The sequence below is a fragment of the Rhinatrema bivittatum genome, chromosome 2, assembly GCF_901001135.1.
Source record: "Rhinatrema bivittatum chromosome 2, aRhiBiv1.1, whole genome shotgun sequence".
NCBI classification, from domain to species: Eukaryota; Metazoa; Chordata; class Amphibia; order Gymnophiona; family Rhinatrematidae; genus Rhinatrema; species Rhinatrema bivittatum.
Window position 1 is genome coordinate 622,949,021 of NC_042616.1, and position 20,798 is coordinate 622,969,818.

The 20,798-nt window shown below is 42.5% G+C and overlaps 1 protein-coding gene across 6 annotated transcripts in view; it reads left to right on the top strand.

Annotated features, from left to right (window-relative positions):
* Positions 1-20,798, top strand: part of SPIDR (scaffold protein involved in DNA repair) — a 736,772-nt gene that overhangs the window by 708,699 nt on the left and 7,275 nt on the right. For 5 of the 6 annotated variants that reach the window (XM_029591243.1, XM_029591241.1, XM_029591242.1 and 2 more), the window contains 6 exons: positions 522-668; positions 784-840; positions 6,019-6,229; positions 11,505-11,657; positions 13,953-14,046; positions 16,071-16,185. In XM_029591243.1, coding sequence (XP_029447103.1) covers positions 522-668; positions 784-840; positions 6,019-6,229; positions 11,505-11,657; positions 13,953-14,046; positions 16,071-16,185 — 777 coding nt within the window. The remainder of the gene's footprint in view (positions 1-521; positions 669-783; positions 841-6,018; positions 6,230-11,504; positions 11,658-13,952; positions 14,047-16,070; positions 16,186-20,798) is intronic. The other variant, XM_029591246.1, reaches the window with a different exon arrangement.

Sequence of the window (20,798 nt, forward strand, 5' to 3'; positions counted from 1 at the left end):
CCCAATCGTATATTGCTCACTGAGATTTGTGATTATTGGATGGTACGATCCACGCCAGCCACACAAGTCATTGCTTAAATCCGGAAAAGTTCATTGGGTTGTCATCGGTCCTGTATGAATAGATTACCTCCTTTTTGCTCTTATGGGGTTCATACTCAAAAGCCATTTAGATGGATAACTTTAAAGATATCCATCTAATGGAAAAACTGGTATTTACAGCCACTTTGAGTAGTAGTTATCTGGCTAGAATTTAGGCGGATAATAAGTTGGGGAGAGGAGGCATTCCAGGGAGGAATAATTTATTCAGCAAACGCTGATAGTGCTGCTGACCTGTCCTAAAGTTAGCCGGATAAACTTATCTGGCTAGCTTTAAAGATAGTTAGGTATATTCAACAGCACTGCCAAGCCACTGAATATCCTGGCTAAGTTAGCCAGATGAGTGTATCCGGTAACTTGCTGAACCACACAGTAGCTGAATATGGACCTCTATGTTTATATATTTTTGTTTTCTCCTGTTGTAGCAGGTGAAGATGACTCTCCCTCCTCCCAGCTTCTGCTACGTTCTTGGTGCTCATTCTGATCAGGAGTGTGTGGAGGTGGAGGAAGCGGTACAGGTGTCTGATTTATACTTACCCCCGATCATGCAACACCTCAAGGAGATCCTTCAGGTAGTGCTTTCACTGCTAATGCAGCTTCCTGTCTGCTATTAATAAGCTTTACATATTTGAAATGCATCTGTTGCATAATTGAATTTTGTTTTTTAATTCTTTGGTTGCATTTCAGGTTGTTGGCTTAAGTCATCGCTGCAGCTTTTGTGCAACAGTTTTATATCAAAAACAGGTAACACTTTCTCCTCTCCCTGGCCATTCTGTCATGGCAGCTGCATTAATCTTTCTCAGGCAGATTAAATAAAGGCCATTTATAACTGAGGTAATAAAAATTGTGTTCTACATGCGTAAAACCAATTGGTCAAAGGTGCAGTGTATGAGCAGTAGTGCTAGGGTTGCATTATGTTCAACTATGCTCAAGGGCTCTGGCTTTCTGTGACATCTCAGGGGTAGAGTCTGTAGAAAGCAATTTAAAATTCTGTGGCAAGCTTTTTAATTTGCCACGTTTACATAAATTTGCATACAATTTACATAGTGTGTACAAGAATACAATAATTTTCTAGCCTTTCTTGCGCATGTCTGCATCACTTTTTATTTTGTTTTCATTATTTTTCTTAACCCTTTTTCAACTGCTCATTCTTTTTTCTTCCACTCTTTCTTTTTTCTCGTACTCCGCCTTCACTCCCTACAGTCCTTCTCCCCTCCTGTCCCATTCATCCCTTCCTTCTTTCCCCTCTAGATTCAGTCCAGCATCTCATCCATCCCTACCCTATCCCTTCCCTCTAACTGCTATTCCCTGTCTCCCCACGCCCCCCCCCCCCTAATTTGCGTTAGATCACCTCTGCCCTCCCTTTGCTTAACGGGAGCCAGATGGCGGCAGGAAGGCAGTTGCTTTGGCATAGCACTTATGCTACAGAGCACACATTTGTGTGGCATCTAGAAAGGGTAGGGGCTCGGAGGTCCTCCAGGTGCAAGAACAGCAGGTGAACTATTGGGATTCTAGATCTGCTTGCTTCTGGATAAGGAGGCTTACGATGCTGTTTGAAGGCAGGGAAGATGTTAGACCTAGGAACATTACCGAACTGGCTCATACTGCCAAAAGCAATTGTTAAGGGAAAGCACACAGGTGTGCTGAGAGAGAGAAGTAACCCACCCCCGGTTCAGCATAAAAATTGCATTTGATCCCTTCCTTTCTGCGGTTTAGGCTCGCAGAAAGCACTAGTTATGATCATTTATTTCTGCATCATCTTTATAGATCATAATGTATGGTGACCTGTGCAATGTAAAATATATATTCTAAACAGAGTAGAATGACTTATAGTATTTATTATCTAGTGGAAATGGTTGGGGTCAAGGGTCTAGCCACAGTGAACACAATGAAGAAAAGGAGAGAAGAGCTTCATAGTTTAAAAAAAAAAAAAAAAAATCCAGGCCTACATAGTAACATGGTAAATGATGGCAGTTAAAGACCAAAATGGCTTACCCAGGTGGAATTTGTCCACGCTGGGTAGATACACATATAAATTCCCAGATGCAACTCAGTACCACTCCGTCCTTCCCCATGTTTTTTACCTGACTTCTTAATCCCCTTCCCGACTGGCACTCTCCATTTCTGTCAAAAGCATGTCCAAAATCTGTTCCAGTCATGGCCTCTATCAGGCCATGTCGGGCCTTGCCATTTTTAGTTTTACTTATTAAAAACCAATGCTCAAACAGCCAGGCCTCCTTCTGTGCCTTCTTATAAAACTTAGTGGTAATCCCTAGTCCATCAAAGCTAGCAAGCTTTGGGAAAAAAAAATACGGTTTCCCTATGCCCATGAAGTTTGGGTTTCAACCATGGTCCCTCCATGCACGCCACCTCAGCCTTCTTGCTGCAGTTCCACTGCTGGTAAACACCACGCCATGCAGGTTACCCCCCAGTGTTTTCTTGGAGGCCCAATGCAATCGTATCGCTACTGTTTAAGATTGTAGCCACTGTTCCATGCAAATTAGCTCACTGCTTCATTGCCAGCCTTTTGCCACTCTACGTTTATCCCATGCTTTTTTGAATTCCATTACTGTTTTATCTTCATTGCCTGGATTAAGCAAACAGAAATAATTACAAAATTGATTTTTGTCTTCTCTATTAGTTGAAATGTTTATTGAACCATTTTTCTTATCAAAAAAAAAAATTCTTCTAAGTTTTAAAAATATATGTACGACATGGGTTGCATAGGTGGCTGGTAACTACATAATTTGTAAGATAAGATAATTGGTAAAAGATTATTAAATAAAATTTCAGTGTGGCATTCTGTTACATTTCTTAGATGTATGAATTAGATGTATTTTTGCTTGACTGATAAGGCTCTTCTAGTGGCAATGTTTCTTTCAATAAAAATTAAGTGATTAAAAAGAAGGTAAATATGTCATGTGTAACTGATGTTAAAACTGCCTGTAGAAAAGCTGAATCCTACTATTCTGCTCTGTCCTTTGGCCCCAAAACATTGGAAGGCTCAAGCAGACGTCTTATGATCATGTTTCCTTGTGTCTGTTCATCCTCCTTACTAATGCAGATTCCCCTTTCTAAAGCGCTGATGTCACTAGCATGTGATACCTGTAAGTTACATCTCAGCAGTTTTTGGTTGGTTTTTTTTAAGCAGTTGCCTTGTGCAAGACCAGATAATAAGTAGAGTAGCCATTGAAGAAGAGCTGCAGACAGGATTCATGAAAGAAGGCATGGATAAAATGTTAGATTTTATTGAAAGACTGCACTGCTGGAGAGAGGACACATCCTAGAATCTACCAGCAAGAACACACACCTAGAGCAACAGAACTGTGCTGAAGCCTTTTGCGTCTTTTATTTTAACATTTGATAATTAATTTTGCTGTAACATATGCGGGACAGCAGCTCTTCACTATGTTTAGGCAATGGTACTTTTTTTGTTAATTTATATTTTTCATTTTCACACAAGACAAATAATAAATATAAAGGAAACATAATCAACCAATCACCAGACAAAAAAAAAAAATACCAAAAAATATCATAGTTGCAAACCTGATGATCTAGTAGGCTTCATTATTCTACAACCTATGTAGGGGAGGGGCTGTACATAAGAGATATAAAAGGGAAAAAATATATAGGAATCTAAGCATTGATATTCCTGGATCTATAATAACAATTATAGCATCTTCACACTTCCAATTGCCACTGGACTAGAACTGGTTAATTTTTAGTGTCAGGAAAACATCTTGACTGATCTGGGTCAAAGAATACATAACTCACATCTAAATACTTAGGATGTTCCAAGGGCCCTAGTTTCCTGGCAGTTGGATTTCTGTGCCTTAGAAAAACTTGACTCTGGTGGAAGGCAAATATACTGATATTGGAAGAAAGCAGAGCGCCTGATCTAGGCACCTCAGTTTTAGTCACCTAAAATTAGGTGAATTTTCAGCCAAACTTAGACCTAGATTTATCATTTTGCTATAACTATAGCAAAGATAGCACCCGTGATAAAAAAAAAAAAAAAAAGGGACGTGGTTATGGTAATTTTCAAGATGCCACAATCTTGAGTCAGTGAGAGAGAGAGAGAGACTCTTTATAAGTAAACTATTTATACCACTGTAGGAGGGGCAACTAGTAACTCAGGATGAGGTTTTGGTGGTGACCTAGGTTTTGGGGGGCAGTTCTACATGCACAGTCAGAAGTACGAACAGCACAGCTTGATAGCAGCTAGCTAGAGAGTACATCAAACTAGGTCGAGCGTACATTGTAAAAATCTCTTCTTTGTGTAACTTTCATTGCTCCAAATCACATCAGATCTTCACTGATGTGGACTGTGCTGTTCATACTTCTGACTGTGCATGTAAAACTGCCCTCCAAAACCTAGGCCACCACCAAACCCTCACCCCGGGTGACTAGTTGCTCCTCCTACGGTGGTATAAAAAGTTGCCTAATATGTGTGCCTCCCCACAGTCTCTCTCTCTCTCTCTCCCCTCCCCCTCTCCCCCCCCCCCCCCTCCTGCCCGAAACGGCATTTGTGATTTTTAGCGCAAATCCCATTTCAGGCATAACGCACAGTATAAGGCCAGGAAAAAAGGTGTAGTTATTTCCGGCATTAAAACCTGCGATAACGTACGTTACGCTATGGCACGAAACGCTAAGTACCTCTCATTTTAATTTGCTCCACCAAAACTCCTTCCATTTGGGAAAACTTTTAAAGTTTGCATGTGCATCTCGTGATGCATTATTTATCGCGGACGTTATGACGTTATCGTGGGTATTAGGGCCCTAATGCCTGTGATAAGGCCCTAACATTTCTATTAGCCTGGAATGCCCTTCTAGAGGAAGTGGTGAAGGCAAAAACAGTAAAAGATTTCAAAGGGGCATGGGACCAACCCTGTGAATCCCTAAAGGCTAGAGGATGAGAATGAAGAGAAGAGTGCATGGGGTTAACTTGCTGCATGGCGGTTATTTCCCTAAACCAATAAGTCTGCATACTGTTGGTGCAACTCCAGCATTACACTCTGCTTCAATGGCAAGAGGTAATGGGGAATTGGGGAATTGGACCCAAACAGCAACCAACAAAGGGCCCTGACTTTGACGGTCTGGGAAACTAAGTAAGGGGGTGACTTGTATGGCGCAGTAGACACTTGTATGGCGTGGCAGATGCTACCATAGGCTTGCTGGGCAGACTGGATGGACTGTTTGGTCTTTTTCTGCCATCATTTCTATGTTTCTATGTTATGTTTCTATGTAACGCAATTTGAAAAATGACCCTGTTAGCTCCCCAAGTTTTGGCATAAAAATGCTCCTAACTTTAGGTGTAAAAAATTGAGGCCCCTACATCTACATCTAGGTACTTAATGCTGAAAATCGGCACTAGGAACCTAGCCTACATCCCTGACTTCCCGCCTATTTTTTAGGTGCTCAGTGGGGGAGATTCTCATATTAGGTTGCTTGGCATCTAACTCCTTAAGTTAAGTACCTAGATCTTTTGATTATGGCCCCAAAAGGCACAAGTTATATGCTTCTGCACAGGCAGAGACAACCTTCAGGAGGAGCTTGTTAGGCTGAAAAAAAAAGACTAGTTTTGAGCAGTGTCACTTTTCTCCAAATGAAGTAAGAAAGTGAGACTAGTAAGTGCTTAGTATGCTGAGAGAAGCAGAGTGGTTTCATGGAGGCAGGAAGTGGCTCAGATGAGTGCCACAGACTTGTGTCACTGTTAATGGTGGGTGTGTGCAATGACAACCCGCATGCGCAGTTAAACTTCAAGAACAGTACTAAAACCATTGACCAGATTCAGCTCTTTCAGACATTGCAAGTCAAGTATCCAGCTCACGCATGCACTACAGAGACAGCAAAGCTAGGTTTCAGCTTGCAAAAAAAAAAACATCATTATTTGATCTCTATTTTATTGATTTGAAACCTTAGGCAAAGAGCACTATCCCATCAGGACAACAGGAGCTGTGGTTGTTCATCACATGTGCAGACTTACAGGCCAATCCTGAGGGCGGTCTGGGAGGCCCACGAGTTGTACCAGTTTGTGTCACTGCTTCCTGTGTACTGGATCGTGCCGTAACCCAGGCACTTGCTTTCTCCTTACCTTGCTTGGTCTACTTTAAGGATGCGCTCAGGGAAAATGGTAAGCCTTAATAGTGACCTTGAAGAGTGGCATGTTGTCTGAGGAAGAGATTTCACTAGTCCTGAGAGCTTGCATTGTTAAACATTCATTAACCTACACTGTGGCATTATGTCTAGTCTGATATTTTCTAGCAAGTAATTATAAAGTTAGTATAACAAATTGAAGAAGAACTTCCTTTTCCTTCTGCTAGACCAGTCGCTTACACTTGGAATTTCCCTGCTCCTCAGCTGCCGAAGACAGGGCACATCCCCTTTATGTCCTCGTTCTTGGCTATAAGAGAGGAGTGGTCATAGGCCTTGCCAGTAATCTCTGTCTCCTGGAGCTGTGGACAAGTGTAGACAGACTCATCAAGAGCTTCCAGTGTTAGGGTGCAGCCCCAGCCTGGTAGAGCCTACTAATGTCCCAGGGCAATAAGCTCTTGAGATTGCTTTCTCCAGTGCAGCTGCCTCCCAGGTGGGCCCTCCCCTGGTCGCAGGCACCTAGGTGTGGATCCATGCTCCTACAGGACTGAGGATCCCCCTATAACAGGGGTGTTCAGTTCTCGAGAGCCACAGGATATCCACAATGAATATGCATGAGAGAGATTTGCATGCACTGCCTCCATTTTATGAAAATCTATCTCATGCATATTCATTGTGGATATCTTGTAAACCTGACTTGTTTGTGGCTTTTGAGGGCCAGAGTTAACCACCAGTCCTAGGGGGAATCCCCACTCCTTAGGAAATAGAGGATCCTTGGGGACCTGACTCCACTGAAAGAAAATAAAAATAAGAGCTTGAGGTCTCTCTTTCTCTCTCTCTCTACTCTGCTCCCCAACTCCCGGGGGTTCTTGGCAACTCTGTCTGTGGCTCCAGAGGCAGAGGTAGAGAATAAAGCTTTAAAAAAAAAAAAAAGCAAAGAAAGAGGAAATCAGCACACACAGGCCATGGCAGGCAGTGCTACCACCACCAGCAGCCAACAATGATCTTGCCCAGAGGTGGTGAGTAACAAGGGGAGCCTAGGAGAGGCAGGAAGCAGCGGATTATGGTATACCATGCCACAGTGAGGGAAGCAAGCCCGCGAGACAGGTTGGGGAGAAGAAGGTGCTGAAAGATGTTTTGAGGATGCAGGTATTGTTTCGGAGGAGCTAAAAAGGTGCCAATGCTGGATGGCTCCTTCTGCCCAGCCTGTGATAGCAGCCCAGACTCAGCCTCTCAAGAAGGGCCCAACAGGAACCTCCCTTGAACTGGAGAAGGGCCACAGGAGGGAGTTGGGACAATAGCTGACATTGCTGTCCTCACGCCTTTGGAGGAGGAAGGGCTGCCCTCAGGTATTCAGGTCTGGGAGCTTCCCTAGCAGAAAGGGGCTCCGGGATAGGCCCAGGGAAACAGGGTGGATGATAAGCCCAGAACAGAACCTTGGACCAGACCCCATTAGGGCCCATCTTATAGGTTTTTTTCCCTGGGTTTTATGTGGATTATGCCCCAGGTTCTGTGGTGGACCCAAGAACCCTGATCCCAGAGGTCCTTGGAGGTCAGAGGTAGGGCTCATAAACACTTGTGGGATATACTGAGACTGAAAGCTTCTCCCACCATGACTGTTACTTCAGAGAGGAGGGCTGGTTAACGGATGAGTTAGGGCTATTTATTTCAAACACCAAGGCAGACTGCCTTCCTTATGCTCGGTAGGAAGATGACCCCCATCCTATGGGGATAAGGAAGCAGTCAAAGACCTTTCCTTTGTATGAAGCCCTGAAATGCATGGGCCTGGGCAAATGGGACACCCTTAGAGCATGCGGGGTGATGGGATAGTTTTATCCTACCCTGAGGATGAGAAGAACCAAGTTAGTGCAGATTCGAAAGGTAGACGAGCTGGTGTCGGTAGTGACCCGTAAAACTACCATCCCTATAGAGGGAGGTACAGCTTTAAAAGATTCTCAGGACAAGAAGAAAGAGGCAGTCCTTAAACAGGCCTACTCCACAGGGGCCAGGCAATCCAGGCCTCAATCTGGGTTATGTGGCTCGGCAGCCTTAACACTGGATTCAGCAGTTGCCCGAGAGTCAAGAAGCAGCATGCTTGAAGTAAGCAGTGCCCTTTTTAGCGGATTCAATGTGCAAACTAATTAGACTGGCCTCTAGATCAATTTTCTCCAGCACAGCAACCAGAGGATTGCTTTGGCTCCATAATTGAGAGGCAGACTCAGTATTCACATCACACCTGTGTAAGCTTCCCTTTAGGGAGAGACTACTATTTGGAGAAGAGTTGGAAAAGTTAGTAAAGCATTTGGGTGAAACCAAGCCCTAAAGACTCCCAAAGGTTAGAGACTTATCTAGCATTTGAGGGCTCCGACTACAACATGAAGAAAGCAAGTAGAATACTCAGCTGGGTCAAAGAAGAACATGTCCCAGCTGTCAGCTTCTCACTTTGCAGGAAAGGAAAGGATGCAAGCAGGCTTTCTTAGCAGGAACAAGCTGGACCCAAGAGAAGAAATGCTCGGCTGAGATGCATTCCAGGGGGTAGTGAAGCAATGGAGGCCATTGGCTGTGGATTTAATAGTGACCCAAACCTACACCAAGGTAGGCACTAAAATAGACAGGATCCAGTGGGATAGATGCCTTAATCCACCTTTGGCCAAAGAGCAAGCTCTTGTACATATTCTTATTTTGGCCTCTGTTAAGCAAGGAGTTAGAGGATAGAAGTTCGCCCCTCAGAAGTAATATAGGTAGCCCCTGATTGACCTAATAAGGCACCTAGTGGAGACCCTCCTGCACGTCCCTAGAATCAGGGGTTGCTCTGGTAGGCTCCAATACCATTGGAAGACCCATCTTCATTTTGTCTTACAGCCTGGCCCTTGAAAGGACACGGCTGCAAAGCAGAGCGTTCTCCCAGGCGGTAATGGCAACCATGCTGAAACGGGCTGATTCTGTAAAGTGCGCTCGGTCATGCTCACTGTTTAATACGGGTTTGGCTGCATGTTTTCCATGCGTATCTATTAACCCTTATACTGTAAGGGATTTAGCACCTTGAAAATGCGCGGCCAAACCCCCTTAAAACTAATAGCGCTCATCACATCAAGTGCATGTTGATGAGCGCTATTAGTTAGTCACCCGTGATTCTGATAGTAAAATGTGTAACGTTAATTTATGAGCAGCCCTTAAAAGGGAACAGAAAAACAGAAAATACTATTTTTCTGTACACCCTCTGACTTAATATCCTAGCGATATTAAGTCAGAGGAACCAAAAATGTAAAAAACAAAATTAAAATTATTTTTTTTTAAATGTGCGCAGGCCGATCCAGTTAGGAAAACGGACGCTCAATTTTACCAGTGTCCGTTTACCTAACCGATTGCTGTCAGCGGGTTCAAGAAAACAGACATGCGTAAAATTGAGCACCTGTTTCCTGAACCCACTGACAGCCACTTCTCCTGTGCTAAGGAGGCATTAGGAGCGCGTAATCGTCCCTAGCGCCTCCTTTTAGCACAACCCCTCATTTAAATATAGGATCGCGTGCCCAGGAGAGGTGGTTGGGCGCGCATTGGGAGAGCGGATGCTCAACACAGAGTGCCGGCTCTCTCGCATTCTTTTTTGAATTGGCCTGAAAGCTCATAAGAACTCATCCTCATTAGCCTACATTACAGTTTGGGGGCTATTCAAAGCTTACTGCCAGGAGAATAGAGTTGCTCCCATGAAATTGGACATCTTGTGAATACTAGACTTCTTGCAGAAATGCGTGGAGAAAACTTTAGCACTCGGTTCATTGAGGATGTAGGTGGCGGCCATATCCTGCTACAGGGATCACATTAAGGGTGTTCAGGTAGCTGCACCTGATGCGATCCTCAGTGTGATTTTAACCTGATCCTTAAAGCACTAGTATGAGCAACTTTTGGACCCATGAAAAAGAATCCATTAAGGATCTTACATTAAAAACTAACTTTTTGGTAGCACTCTGTTCCACCAGATGCATTTTAGAGTTGTAGGCCTTCTTATGCAGGGAGCCCTGTTTAGTAATCTCACCTCACTCAGTCACCTTCAAACCCATGCCCTCATTCCTTACAGAGGTGGTGTCTCCGTTTCACCTGAATCAGACAGTCACCCTCAACATTCAGGAGAGAAACATATAGGGGGAAGGATGACAGCCTTCACCTAATAGACGTGCGCTGTATGATATTAAGATTTATATGTTCAGGGGACCACGAAAAAGAGAAGCAGCCTCCAAAGCCAAAATAGTATCAAGGATCAAAGAAGCCATCCTTTCGGCATATATACTCAATTGTAAACAAGTGCTAGTGGTGCTCCTTGTACACTCAAGAAGAGTGCAGGTGTCTTCTGGACTAAAGCATCGCTGGTCTCTCTAGGGGAAATCTATATGGTCAACACCATTCATCCAGACACTTGTGTTCAAAAACACTACAAGTCGGTGAAGGAAGAACCCAAGTGCTTAAGACAGCCACCCGCCTGGCCTTGATATCTCCCAAGTGAATGGACTGGTCTAGCAGGAGGAAAAGGATGGTAAAATTGTTGTAAACTGATAATTTTCTTTCCTTGAGTTCTGCAAGACCAATCAAAGACCCACTCAGGAATACAGGGGTCATAAGCAGAGTTCCACGGCGAAGCCCAGTTCTCTCTCTCTTGACCTCTTTTCTCTCCCCTCTTCACTCTCTCTGAGAGGGGAACATTCTCGAGGGAGAGGAGGGGTAAGAATGGGTCCTTGTCCAGTTGCTTTAACAATTGGCTACTGGCAAGAGTCTTCAGCAACTCTCATCTTAATCCAAGAATAAGTCATAGAGGAGGTGTGCCCTCTGTCTTTGACAGCTGAGGAATGGGGAAAACCCAAGTGTAATGGACTGGTCTAGCAGCAGGACTCAAGGAAAGAAAATTATCAGGTAAGAACAAATTTGCTATATATGTTTTTGTAGAGAGGATAACAAAACATGGCACACTTTATCCTCTGTCAATCTTAGTTATCAAAAGCTTAAGCCCTTTTAGTTCCTTTGCAGGTTTTGCATGAGATTCTGAGGCCCCATAGCTCCCTTTTGAGAAGCCTCAATAGTTCATGCATAATATCTTTGGATAATTCTTATGTTGGACCAATTGCAGGTATCACAATATGCAAAAGTCCAGAACAAAAAGTTCCCAGTACATAAGACCCTCTATGATAATGTTGCCAACTGCCCTGGCCCAGAGACTGTGCATGTGAATTGCCATCAGCCAGGAAATGTAGTCTTTCACCATGGAGTTTTGTCTTTGTAGTCAAACCTTTCCTTGTTGCTATAATTTGAAACGTCTCTCTTGGCAGGTAGGATTATTTGTATTGAACGCACCGTTCTGTCACTACAAAAGCCTCTTTTGTGCGGTACCGCTGCTGTTGACCTTAGCGAGCTGACTGGTCCGGTCAAACTAGATGAGCTGGATTCTACAACTCAGACTAATTCAGTTTGCTGCGTGCAAGGTTTGTATGGTCTGTTCTGCCGGGTAGAATCCACATTTGGAGCTCCTTGGAGCGTCCACTGCAGAAGTAGGGGCCAACATGTGGGGTTTAGTTCAAGAAACTGCATTAAAACAAGTCAACTGCCAGTGTAAAATGCCGTGGCAAGCAGAATGTTACCTGGAAATATTCAGCGTGTTTGCCATTTCTGATCGGCATTGGGAATGTCTTCTACCAGCTGAGCCCAGAGGACTGAAAATTGCATTTGTCAGTTCTGATCCTGAGTCTTTCAACCCCCATCTTAGGTCAGAATTTATGTAAATGCTGGCGGGGGCACCCAGCACCTTGAAGAAATGAGTGATACAGTTTGTTAATGTTTTTATTTCATTATCCACTTAGCATGGAATAGGTGGAATATAGAAGAAGTGTAAACAAATAAGTTAATTAAAAGCTAATAACTGTGGGCTAGAGAAAATAAAAATCCCCAACTTCAAATTTTGTTTCATTTATTTCATTAATTTGATTTTAATTAGTTATGACTACTGACTGACAGGAAGATGAATATTTATCCTGCTATTGTGAACTATTTTTCATGCTGTGAAATAGTCTCAATAATAATCACTTGTTCATTTATTTTTTTTATATTTTGCCTTTTGGCACTTCAAAGTGGATTTAATTCAGGTACTAGAGGTATTTTCCTCACAGTGTAACCCCTAGATTCATCATTCTGCTATATGTTGTTTCGTGAAAAAAAAAAACGGGACGGGACGGGGGGGGGGGCCGATAGTAGGCACCGAGCTGCATTGCATACTATCGCCCACACAGCACCACAGGAAAAGGTGTAGTTATTTCCCATGGTGCTGCCGCTGATAATGTGAAAATGCCAGACGATAACCCCGCCCACTCTCCTCCCCTTCCCCTAATTTTAATAACACTGCACGCGATGCAGCCACATCTCACAAGAAAGAATGACCCTATTTGTTTGTACCTGAGGCAATGGAGGATGAAGTCACCTGTCCAAGGTCACAAGGAGCAGCAGTGGGATTTGAACCCTGGTTACAGCCCTCTGCTCTAACCACTAGGCTGCTATTCCACTCCCAGTGAGAAAAAAAAAAAAAAGCAAAATACATGTTAAGTGATTTTTTTTAAATTATAGTACATGTACAAATATTTTATTATTATTACTGTAGAACATTCTGGAGTGTACAGTATCTTGGGATATGTAATCATTATGAATTACAAAGTCTTCCCGAGAACGTTAGGCGATGGGACATAAATACAATGATTGTAAAACGAATGATAATGACTTCTCAGGTAGGTGAAGGCACATGGTGTCCTGACTTGCCATGCTCCCAAGGAATGCTGATATCCTCACTTATAGCTACATCTATCCCTGTCCTGTCTTGTGGTTTATGAAAACAATGCCCACAGAAAATACAGCTGGTACTCAGAGTGCTGGTCAGCCAAGCAAATTGTCTGGCATAAACTCTATATAACCTTCTCTTCCTGCCCATAGCTCTTCAATATGTGCCAAAAGCAAGGGGAAGTCTGTGGCCAGAATTCCTTGCTATGTAAATGTATATGTGTGTGTACACTGTACTATGGATGATGCCCCTGGCAAAGCAAAAGCTTTGTGGAGGAGTGGTGTAGTGATGAGAGCAGTGGACTCTGATTCAAGAGATTGTCCATTTTGCTTCCTTGTGTTGAAAACTAGATGTTTGTCTTAATCTAGTTTTCCTGGTCAACAAATTTAAAATATATGTAGGACCTGATGTTCAAAAAAATGTATTTGCATAATATGTGATTTTATGCACATAAATGGGCTTTTGAAAGTTACCCAGAGGTGGTGGGGGGGAGAGGGTTGTGCGAATGGACGTAATTCAATTTGTACATTTATGTGCACTAGAAAGAAGCAATCTGGGGGTGGAGTTGGAGGCAGAGATTCTATTTACGCACATACTTTTAATTTTCAAAACTATGGGCGTAAATCTACTTGTACACATCTACGCCCGCTAATGTGCTTGTGTAAATATGTGCATATATACAGTGCTGGGTTTTGTGCTGCCAGCTAATTTTCAAACAGGGACATGCATATTATGTCTGTTTTGAAAATTCAGGATAAAGTCTGTGGGATAAAGTCTGCATGTATTTTATTTGTACATAGAAACTGTAACCTTATGCAGATCGCTGAAAATTACTTTAAAAAATGCAAGATGCAGCTACAGTGGATATGAAGACTAATAAAAAAAGTATTAGAATGGTCAGGATAGGCAGAACACTGTATGGCAATTTGGTAAACATTGGGTCCTTTATGTTCAGGAACAGTCATCGGGGTTGACGAGAGCACAGCTTTCTCCTGGCCAGTTTGTGAGAGATGCAGCAGCCAAAATTTGGAACGTTGTGATCAGGAAAGGTAAGAGCCAGTCTACGACATGATGAAGCAAGAGAATCTACAGCCAGGAGGGTGACATTGCCTGTACTTCGCTGCTTAAATACACAGAGCGCGCAACAGCTTTGGCAGATACATTGCATGCTTGTTTAACAGAAAATGGCAGGTATGAAGTGTGTTGTGCACTGTACAGCTGGAAAAACTAAAGCAACAGTATTAGTTAAGACTCTTCAAAGCTATCAACTTGCCTGTTTCTTTGCTCTTGTCTTTTTTCTTTTGCTCTTCTTGCTAGGTCATCTTTCTTTAAGCGATGATACATTTATTTTTGCTATCTCTTCATACTTCTTTTGAATAAAAGATGTGTACCTGTTGTTGGCTCCACTTTCTGAAAGCACATCTCTTTTGGGTGATTACGTTGCTACCTAAGAGAAACACAATGAAAGCATCCTCCAGCAATAAAGTTAGTCCGAGAAGATGAGACCTTTAGGGAGCTGCCATGAGGCTATTCTGTGACCTGTTGCTCGCAGCTGTTCAGTTTATAGGAGAAAATTCATAAACACTGAATTACTGCACAGTTAAAACTGACCACAATTTGTGCAGAAGCTCCCATCAATGGAAAATCATTGTCCAACTGTCTGATGACATCAGAATTACCCTCTGCGAACTTTACAATCATTTATTAGTCACCAACTTTCATTTACAACTGGGTATTTTTACGACCGAGTTGGAATTATGAATGGAACGCTCATATAAGGGTTACGTGGGTCACATTGCCTGTCTTCCAAAATATAATCATTGATTCAGCTATTTAAATGTTTTTTTCTTGTTGCACAAAGGGCCTGATTTTCAAAGCCATTTATATGCATAAAATCTAGCTGTGTCAATCTGATTAGTGGAATTGTGTAATATAGTATAAGAATTGCTGTGGCATGTTATACATTGTGAGGTCCATATTGAAAGGGATTTGTCAGGCTACGTTTGCATTTGTCTAGGCAAATCCCAAGTTTGAATTTTCCACCTGCCAAATGGGGCAAGTCATTAACGAAAAGAGTCGGATTGAGGGCATTTCAGGGGTAGGACTTGAACTTAGCCAGGTAAGTCTGGGCAGGGTGAAGAGCAGATCTAATGTTAGCCCGTATCACTTTAGTCCTAACTGATTATATACTGAATATAGCTGGGTAAGTTTAACAAAAACCCACAGGCCAGCAGTAGCCTGATTGTCCCCCACCTTTACCCACCAAGTTCTCAGAAAAGAATGTCTGACCTATAGTGGCTCAATCCTCCCGTCTTTCCTGGAAGTATTTTAAAATGTGTTGGGGCTAGAGTGGCCTAATGCTCCCATCCTCCCAGCGCTAATTTGCCTATTTGAGACAGCCAGCAGTATTGTAGGTTTGGTATTCGGGAGAGTAGAGCTTTTCCCCAGTACACTGCTTTTTGTCCGGCCTTAGAACAAGAGAACAAAACCGCCTTAGGAACAGAGGCAAGTCCTGCCTTGTGACTCAGGCTTCATCTGTATGCAGGAATTACAGGTATCACCATGTGTCCTTTCACTTGATTTTATCTTTGGATTCAGTGTTGTTTTACAGCTGCACCCCTGGGTTTGTGGGAAGATGTGTTGTCCTTTGATTAAGAATTAACCCTTGGTTCTTTCACTAGCCTTTATAAAGTTTGTACTCTTGTGTCCTTTTTCATGGTGGGCTCTCTGTGATAGATAAATGCCTGCAGAGCTCTGATTCAGTGCTACCTGGGACACCTGCTGCTTGTTTTGCCCACTTTTATGTCTGTATTTTGATTGTTAAATTTTATATTTTTATGTTTCAGTATTATATAAGACTTTGAAAATGAATCTAATATACTTACCCGAGTTGCCAAAAGATACTTGGAAAAATCTGTAATGCCTTTTTCCATCCCTCTTCTCACTTATTTGCGTCTCATATCAAATCCTACATCTTATTTGAAAAATAGCATATGACCATTTGTTACCATTGAGAGGCGTATGAAAGCTTGGTGGAGGAGATTTCATTCCTATTTTATGATGCATGCTACAGGGGATCCTTTCATTGCAACCTGTGTTCCCGAGTCGTGATTTCACCGATCCTTAGAATGCATCTTGAAGTTTTTCTGCACTGTCCATCCAGACCTCAGTGTACAGTAAAAGTAAAGGTACGCTCTGTGCCCAGTCTGCATGTAAAGTTATTTATATGCATATGTTTATATGTAGATGCACCAGGGCTTCCCACACTGTGGGGTTGGTATCCTACAAGGAGTCACAAGTGCCTCACACCGCAGTGCTGTTCAGGCACCCACAGCAGCATTAATAGTGCAAGGAGGTTGTGGGGCCTTTTGAGTGAGCGTGCACTCACAGGCCCTGCAGTGGCCCTGCCCTTCGATGACTTTGTGTGATAACAGGAAGCCCTGTGCAAGAAAGGGGATCATTATCACTGCAGGGCCTGTGAGCTTGCAGCACTGGTTCCCAGGCCCCCACGCTGACTTTCATTATTAATGCGGCTGCTGCTTGCAGATCACCTTCAGACTCGGGTCCAGGCATGAAGGGAAGGGAGGGATGCCGCTGATCCTTTCTCCTCACCCATCACCGAACCTACCCAGGAGAAAAAATGTTGCCCTGTCGTCAGCCTGCCCTTTCTTCCCACCAGTTGTCGTCCACCTTTAGCCCAGGGCCCAAAGACACTGGCCAGGGGGATGTTTAGGTCAGCTAGAGAGAGATTGGCTGAGGAGGGTGAAAGAGGGGAAATGATAAGATTGACTGGGAATGAGAGGGAATCAGCTCGGGGGGGGGGGGGGGGGGGGGGGGGATGTGAGAGAAAGATTGGAGAGGAGAAGGTTAACTGGGAAATGAGAGAAGGGATGGGGAATGATGAGATGAAGGAGATGACAAGATCAGTTGGAGGTTATAAAAATGGCTTGGAGGTGAGAGAGGATCAGCTGGGAATGTGAAACGGGCTGGAGGGAGTGAGAGACAGGGCATGAGCTGGGAAGGTGAGAGGAGCAAATGAAATGAAAGAGGGGATCAGCTAGAGGGACGGAGGTTGGGTGAGGAGATCCTCTAGAGGAGATGGAGTTGGAGAGAAAGGATTGACTGGAGAGGGTGAAGGTGAAAAGAAGGAATCAGCTGTCATGAGGGGTAGGGTAAGAGTGGAGTAATTGTTGGAGGGAGGCCGTACTCTTGCTAATTAGTCTTTGGTTGTGCTCTTGGGTCATTTGAATTTTGAAGTACTAAAATGGGGTCACTGGCTAAAGGTTTGGAAGCCCTGAGATACACACACACACACACACACATATATATATATATATATGTGTGTAATATATATATTATTGATATATATATCAATATATATTAATATATATATTATTGATATATATATCAATAATATATATATATATATATATATATAATATATATATATATTATTGATAATCTGGTGTATTTGATATAAATGTATTTGCAAAGTACATCAGGAATAAATCTAATAAAAAAAAACAAACAAACAAATTACTTTCATAAGATTTTTCACAATATAAATATAGCATTGTTAAAAGCACAGTTATGATTTTTAGTAAATTATGTAAACACTGTTGTACTAGGAGTGCATCAATAAGTGAGTAGAAGGGGTACAATCACATGCATACTAACCTGTAGATTTTTAGAGTTAAGCACCTTGAACAGCCAACAGCCTTGGGAGGAAGGGGTTGGTCACAAATAAAGGGACTGTCATGATTGGTCAAACAGTCTGGCTATTGGTCAGCCACTTGTGGTGACTAGGAAAGAGAGAGCATTAAGACTGTTAAAGGATAGAAGGAAAAAAAAAAGTTTCATGCAGCAAAAGTAACTATCCCACATAAAAACAGTGTCCGACGTTTTAGTTCCCCAACGAAACCTCTGGCAAGGTTACAGACAGTGTGTTGCCTCCTATGAAGTAGTGATTGTTATTTCTGTATATGCAAATGATATGTTGTTTTACAAGGACCTTAGGCCAGGCACATAAGGGGAATAAGAGACCACTGACTGTAGCCTTAACAGAGGTTCCTTTGGGAACTGAAATGCCGGGCCCCCTTTTTTTCTGAGGACTAAAATAGAATATTGATTAACTTTTGTTTGTGAAGCTCCTCTTCTTCTTTTTCCTAAATACTAGACACTGAGTAGAAGTTAGATTTCAGATCCTGCACAATGAAGTATTTGCAGAAATGATTCCTTTTGATAGCACTCTATTAGTCTGAGATGGATGGAAGGAGATAACTGGGAAAGTGTAACTGGGGAAAAGCATATTAAGAGTTGTTTCTCTACAATTTTTTCGTTGATTAAGCTGATTTTAAATAGTAATTCAGACTATGAATAAGAATAAAAAGGATACTATGTGCATTTGTTTGTTTCAATGATGGCACTTAGATTATTTATAAAGATGAATTTGGGTACTCATTGTTAAGTACTAGTGATGTGCATTCGGTTTGGTTTGGGGGAACAAAAAAACAAATTTCCGAAAAATTTGTCTTTCGTGTTAGTGCACGCTAACTTTGCTCCGTTAGTGCACACTATCGGGAGTTAGCACGCACTACTCCCAATAGTGCGCACTAACATGAAAACCGGGACCTACTGGAAAAAAAAAACCCAAACCACGGGAAATATGAAATTTCCCACGGGGGGGGCCTGAAACGAAGCCCGAGACGATAGGGCTTAACAAAGCACATCCCTATTAAGTACTACTATTACTTTTCACTTCTGTAGTGCTACAGTGCACTGTACAGACACACAAGAGAGAGACTCTGCTCAGAGTTTACAATCTAATCAAGACAAACATACAGGGTAAAAAAGACTTTGGGAATTTAATTTATTAATGAAATGGTTAAAACCAATAAGGCTGTGAGCAAGATAATCAGCAGTTAGGATTTAAAAGCTGCCTCAAAAAGGTGGGCTTGTAGACTGGATTTAAATAAGGCAAGACACACCAACTCAGGAAGTCTAGTCCAAACATGTATTGCAGACAAGTGGAAAACACAGAGTTGGGAATTGGCAGTAGAGGAGAAGGGCATAGATAGGAGTAACTTGCGTGATGAGCGGAGTTCACGAGGAGTGGTGTAGGAAGAGATAAGAGAGGAGGTAGTGAAGAGCTACAGAGTGAAGACTGTAATAAGTGAATAAGAGGAGCTTGAACTGCTTGTGGAAATGGATAGGGAGCCAATATAGTGTCTTGAGAAGAGGTTATGTGGGTGTAGCGACTTTGGTGAAGAATAACCTGCGCGGCTGAATTTTGGATGGATTGTAGGGGAGAGAAATGATTTACTGGGAGACCTGTGAGGAGCAGGTTGCAGTAGTCTAAGTGGGAGGTGATGAAAAAGTGGATAAGGTTTCTGGTAGTGTGTTCAGAAAGGAAGGGGCAGATTTTGGTTGTGTTACAGAGAAAAATATGACACATTTCCGGAGTGTTTTGTATTTATGTAAAGAAAGAGAATCAAAGATGAAGGGACTGGGAGCATGAGCATATTGTCCACCAAAATAGAGAAAGGGAGAAGAGGGCAAGTGAATTTAAGGGGAAAGATAAGGAGTTATGTCGCAGCCATTTTGAGTTTAAGGTGGTGATGGGACATCCAAACAGCAATGTCAGGAAAGCACACTGAGATTTGAGACTGGATTCCTGATGACGTTTCTGGTGAATCTTGGAATAATCTGCATACAAATGGTATTGAAAGCCATGGGAAGAGATCAGAGCATCAAAGGATTTGGTATAGAGAGAGAAGAGATCCAGAACAGAACTCTGAGGCATACCAGTTTATAGTGGGACAGTGACAAAGGAAAATCCACTAAAGAATTATAAATTCTAAGACTGAAAAATACTACTTAACTTGGAACATACAAACTAATAAAAACAACATCACGAACCAAGACAGGACAGAGACCAGAAATCCAAGTGAGGACAGAGTATCAACAAGTAAGTGGTGATCAAAAGCATCAAGAAGCAGACAGATCAAGCAGGAAAAGGACTGTGTAAAGACCTATGCTTTTTGGAGATTTTGGCAAGAGTTGTTTCTGTGGAAAATCAGACTGGAGATCAAGAAGGACTTGAGATGAAAGAAAGTCAAGACAACAGATGTGAACAGAAGGAGGAGGCAAATGGGATGACAGTTTATTTACACTTATGAATAGCATAGTCTTCCTGAGAATTCTATGTGATATACAGGTTAAAACATAAAATGCAATCATTACAAGCCAATTATAATAGTTAAAAAGGACAACAATATAAATAACATACACAAAATAAATAGAGATAATTAAACGTACCTATACATAAAATCAATACTTCAAGAGTCAATAGGGCAGGTAGGCTTCAGTGAGGGCTTTTTCAAGAGTGGTATGATCACAGCATGTTTGAATGCAGTGGGAACAATTGCAGTGGAAAGTGACAGATGGAAGGGATGACTGCAGGGGGGAGTAGAGCTGAGCTGGGTAGCAATGGGGTCAGAGGAACAAGTCGTAAGTTTGGAGGAGAGATGATAGGCAGTTTTCTCCACTGTGATTTCAAAAAGGTTGAGGATGGCAGGGGGTCAGAGGAAAGGTAGAAGGATGAAGTGAGGGAAGGGAAGATAGAGGTGACCTGGTTGTGAACGCGAGACTGATTTTGTGGACCTTATCATGGAAGTAGTCAGCCATAGTCTGGAAAGAGTGAAGAGGGTGTCTAAGGAATCTAAGGCAGTTTCATAAGGGAATCGAGTGTGGCAAAGAGATGGCGGTTGGATGCAAGAGAGTTTGTCAGGTGGGCTTAGTT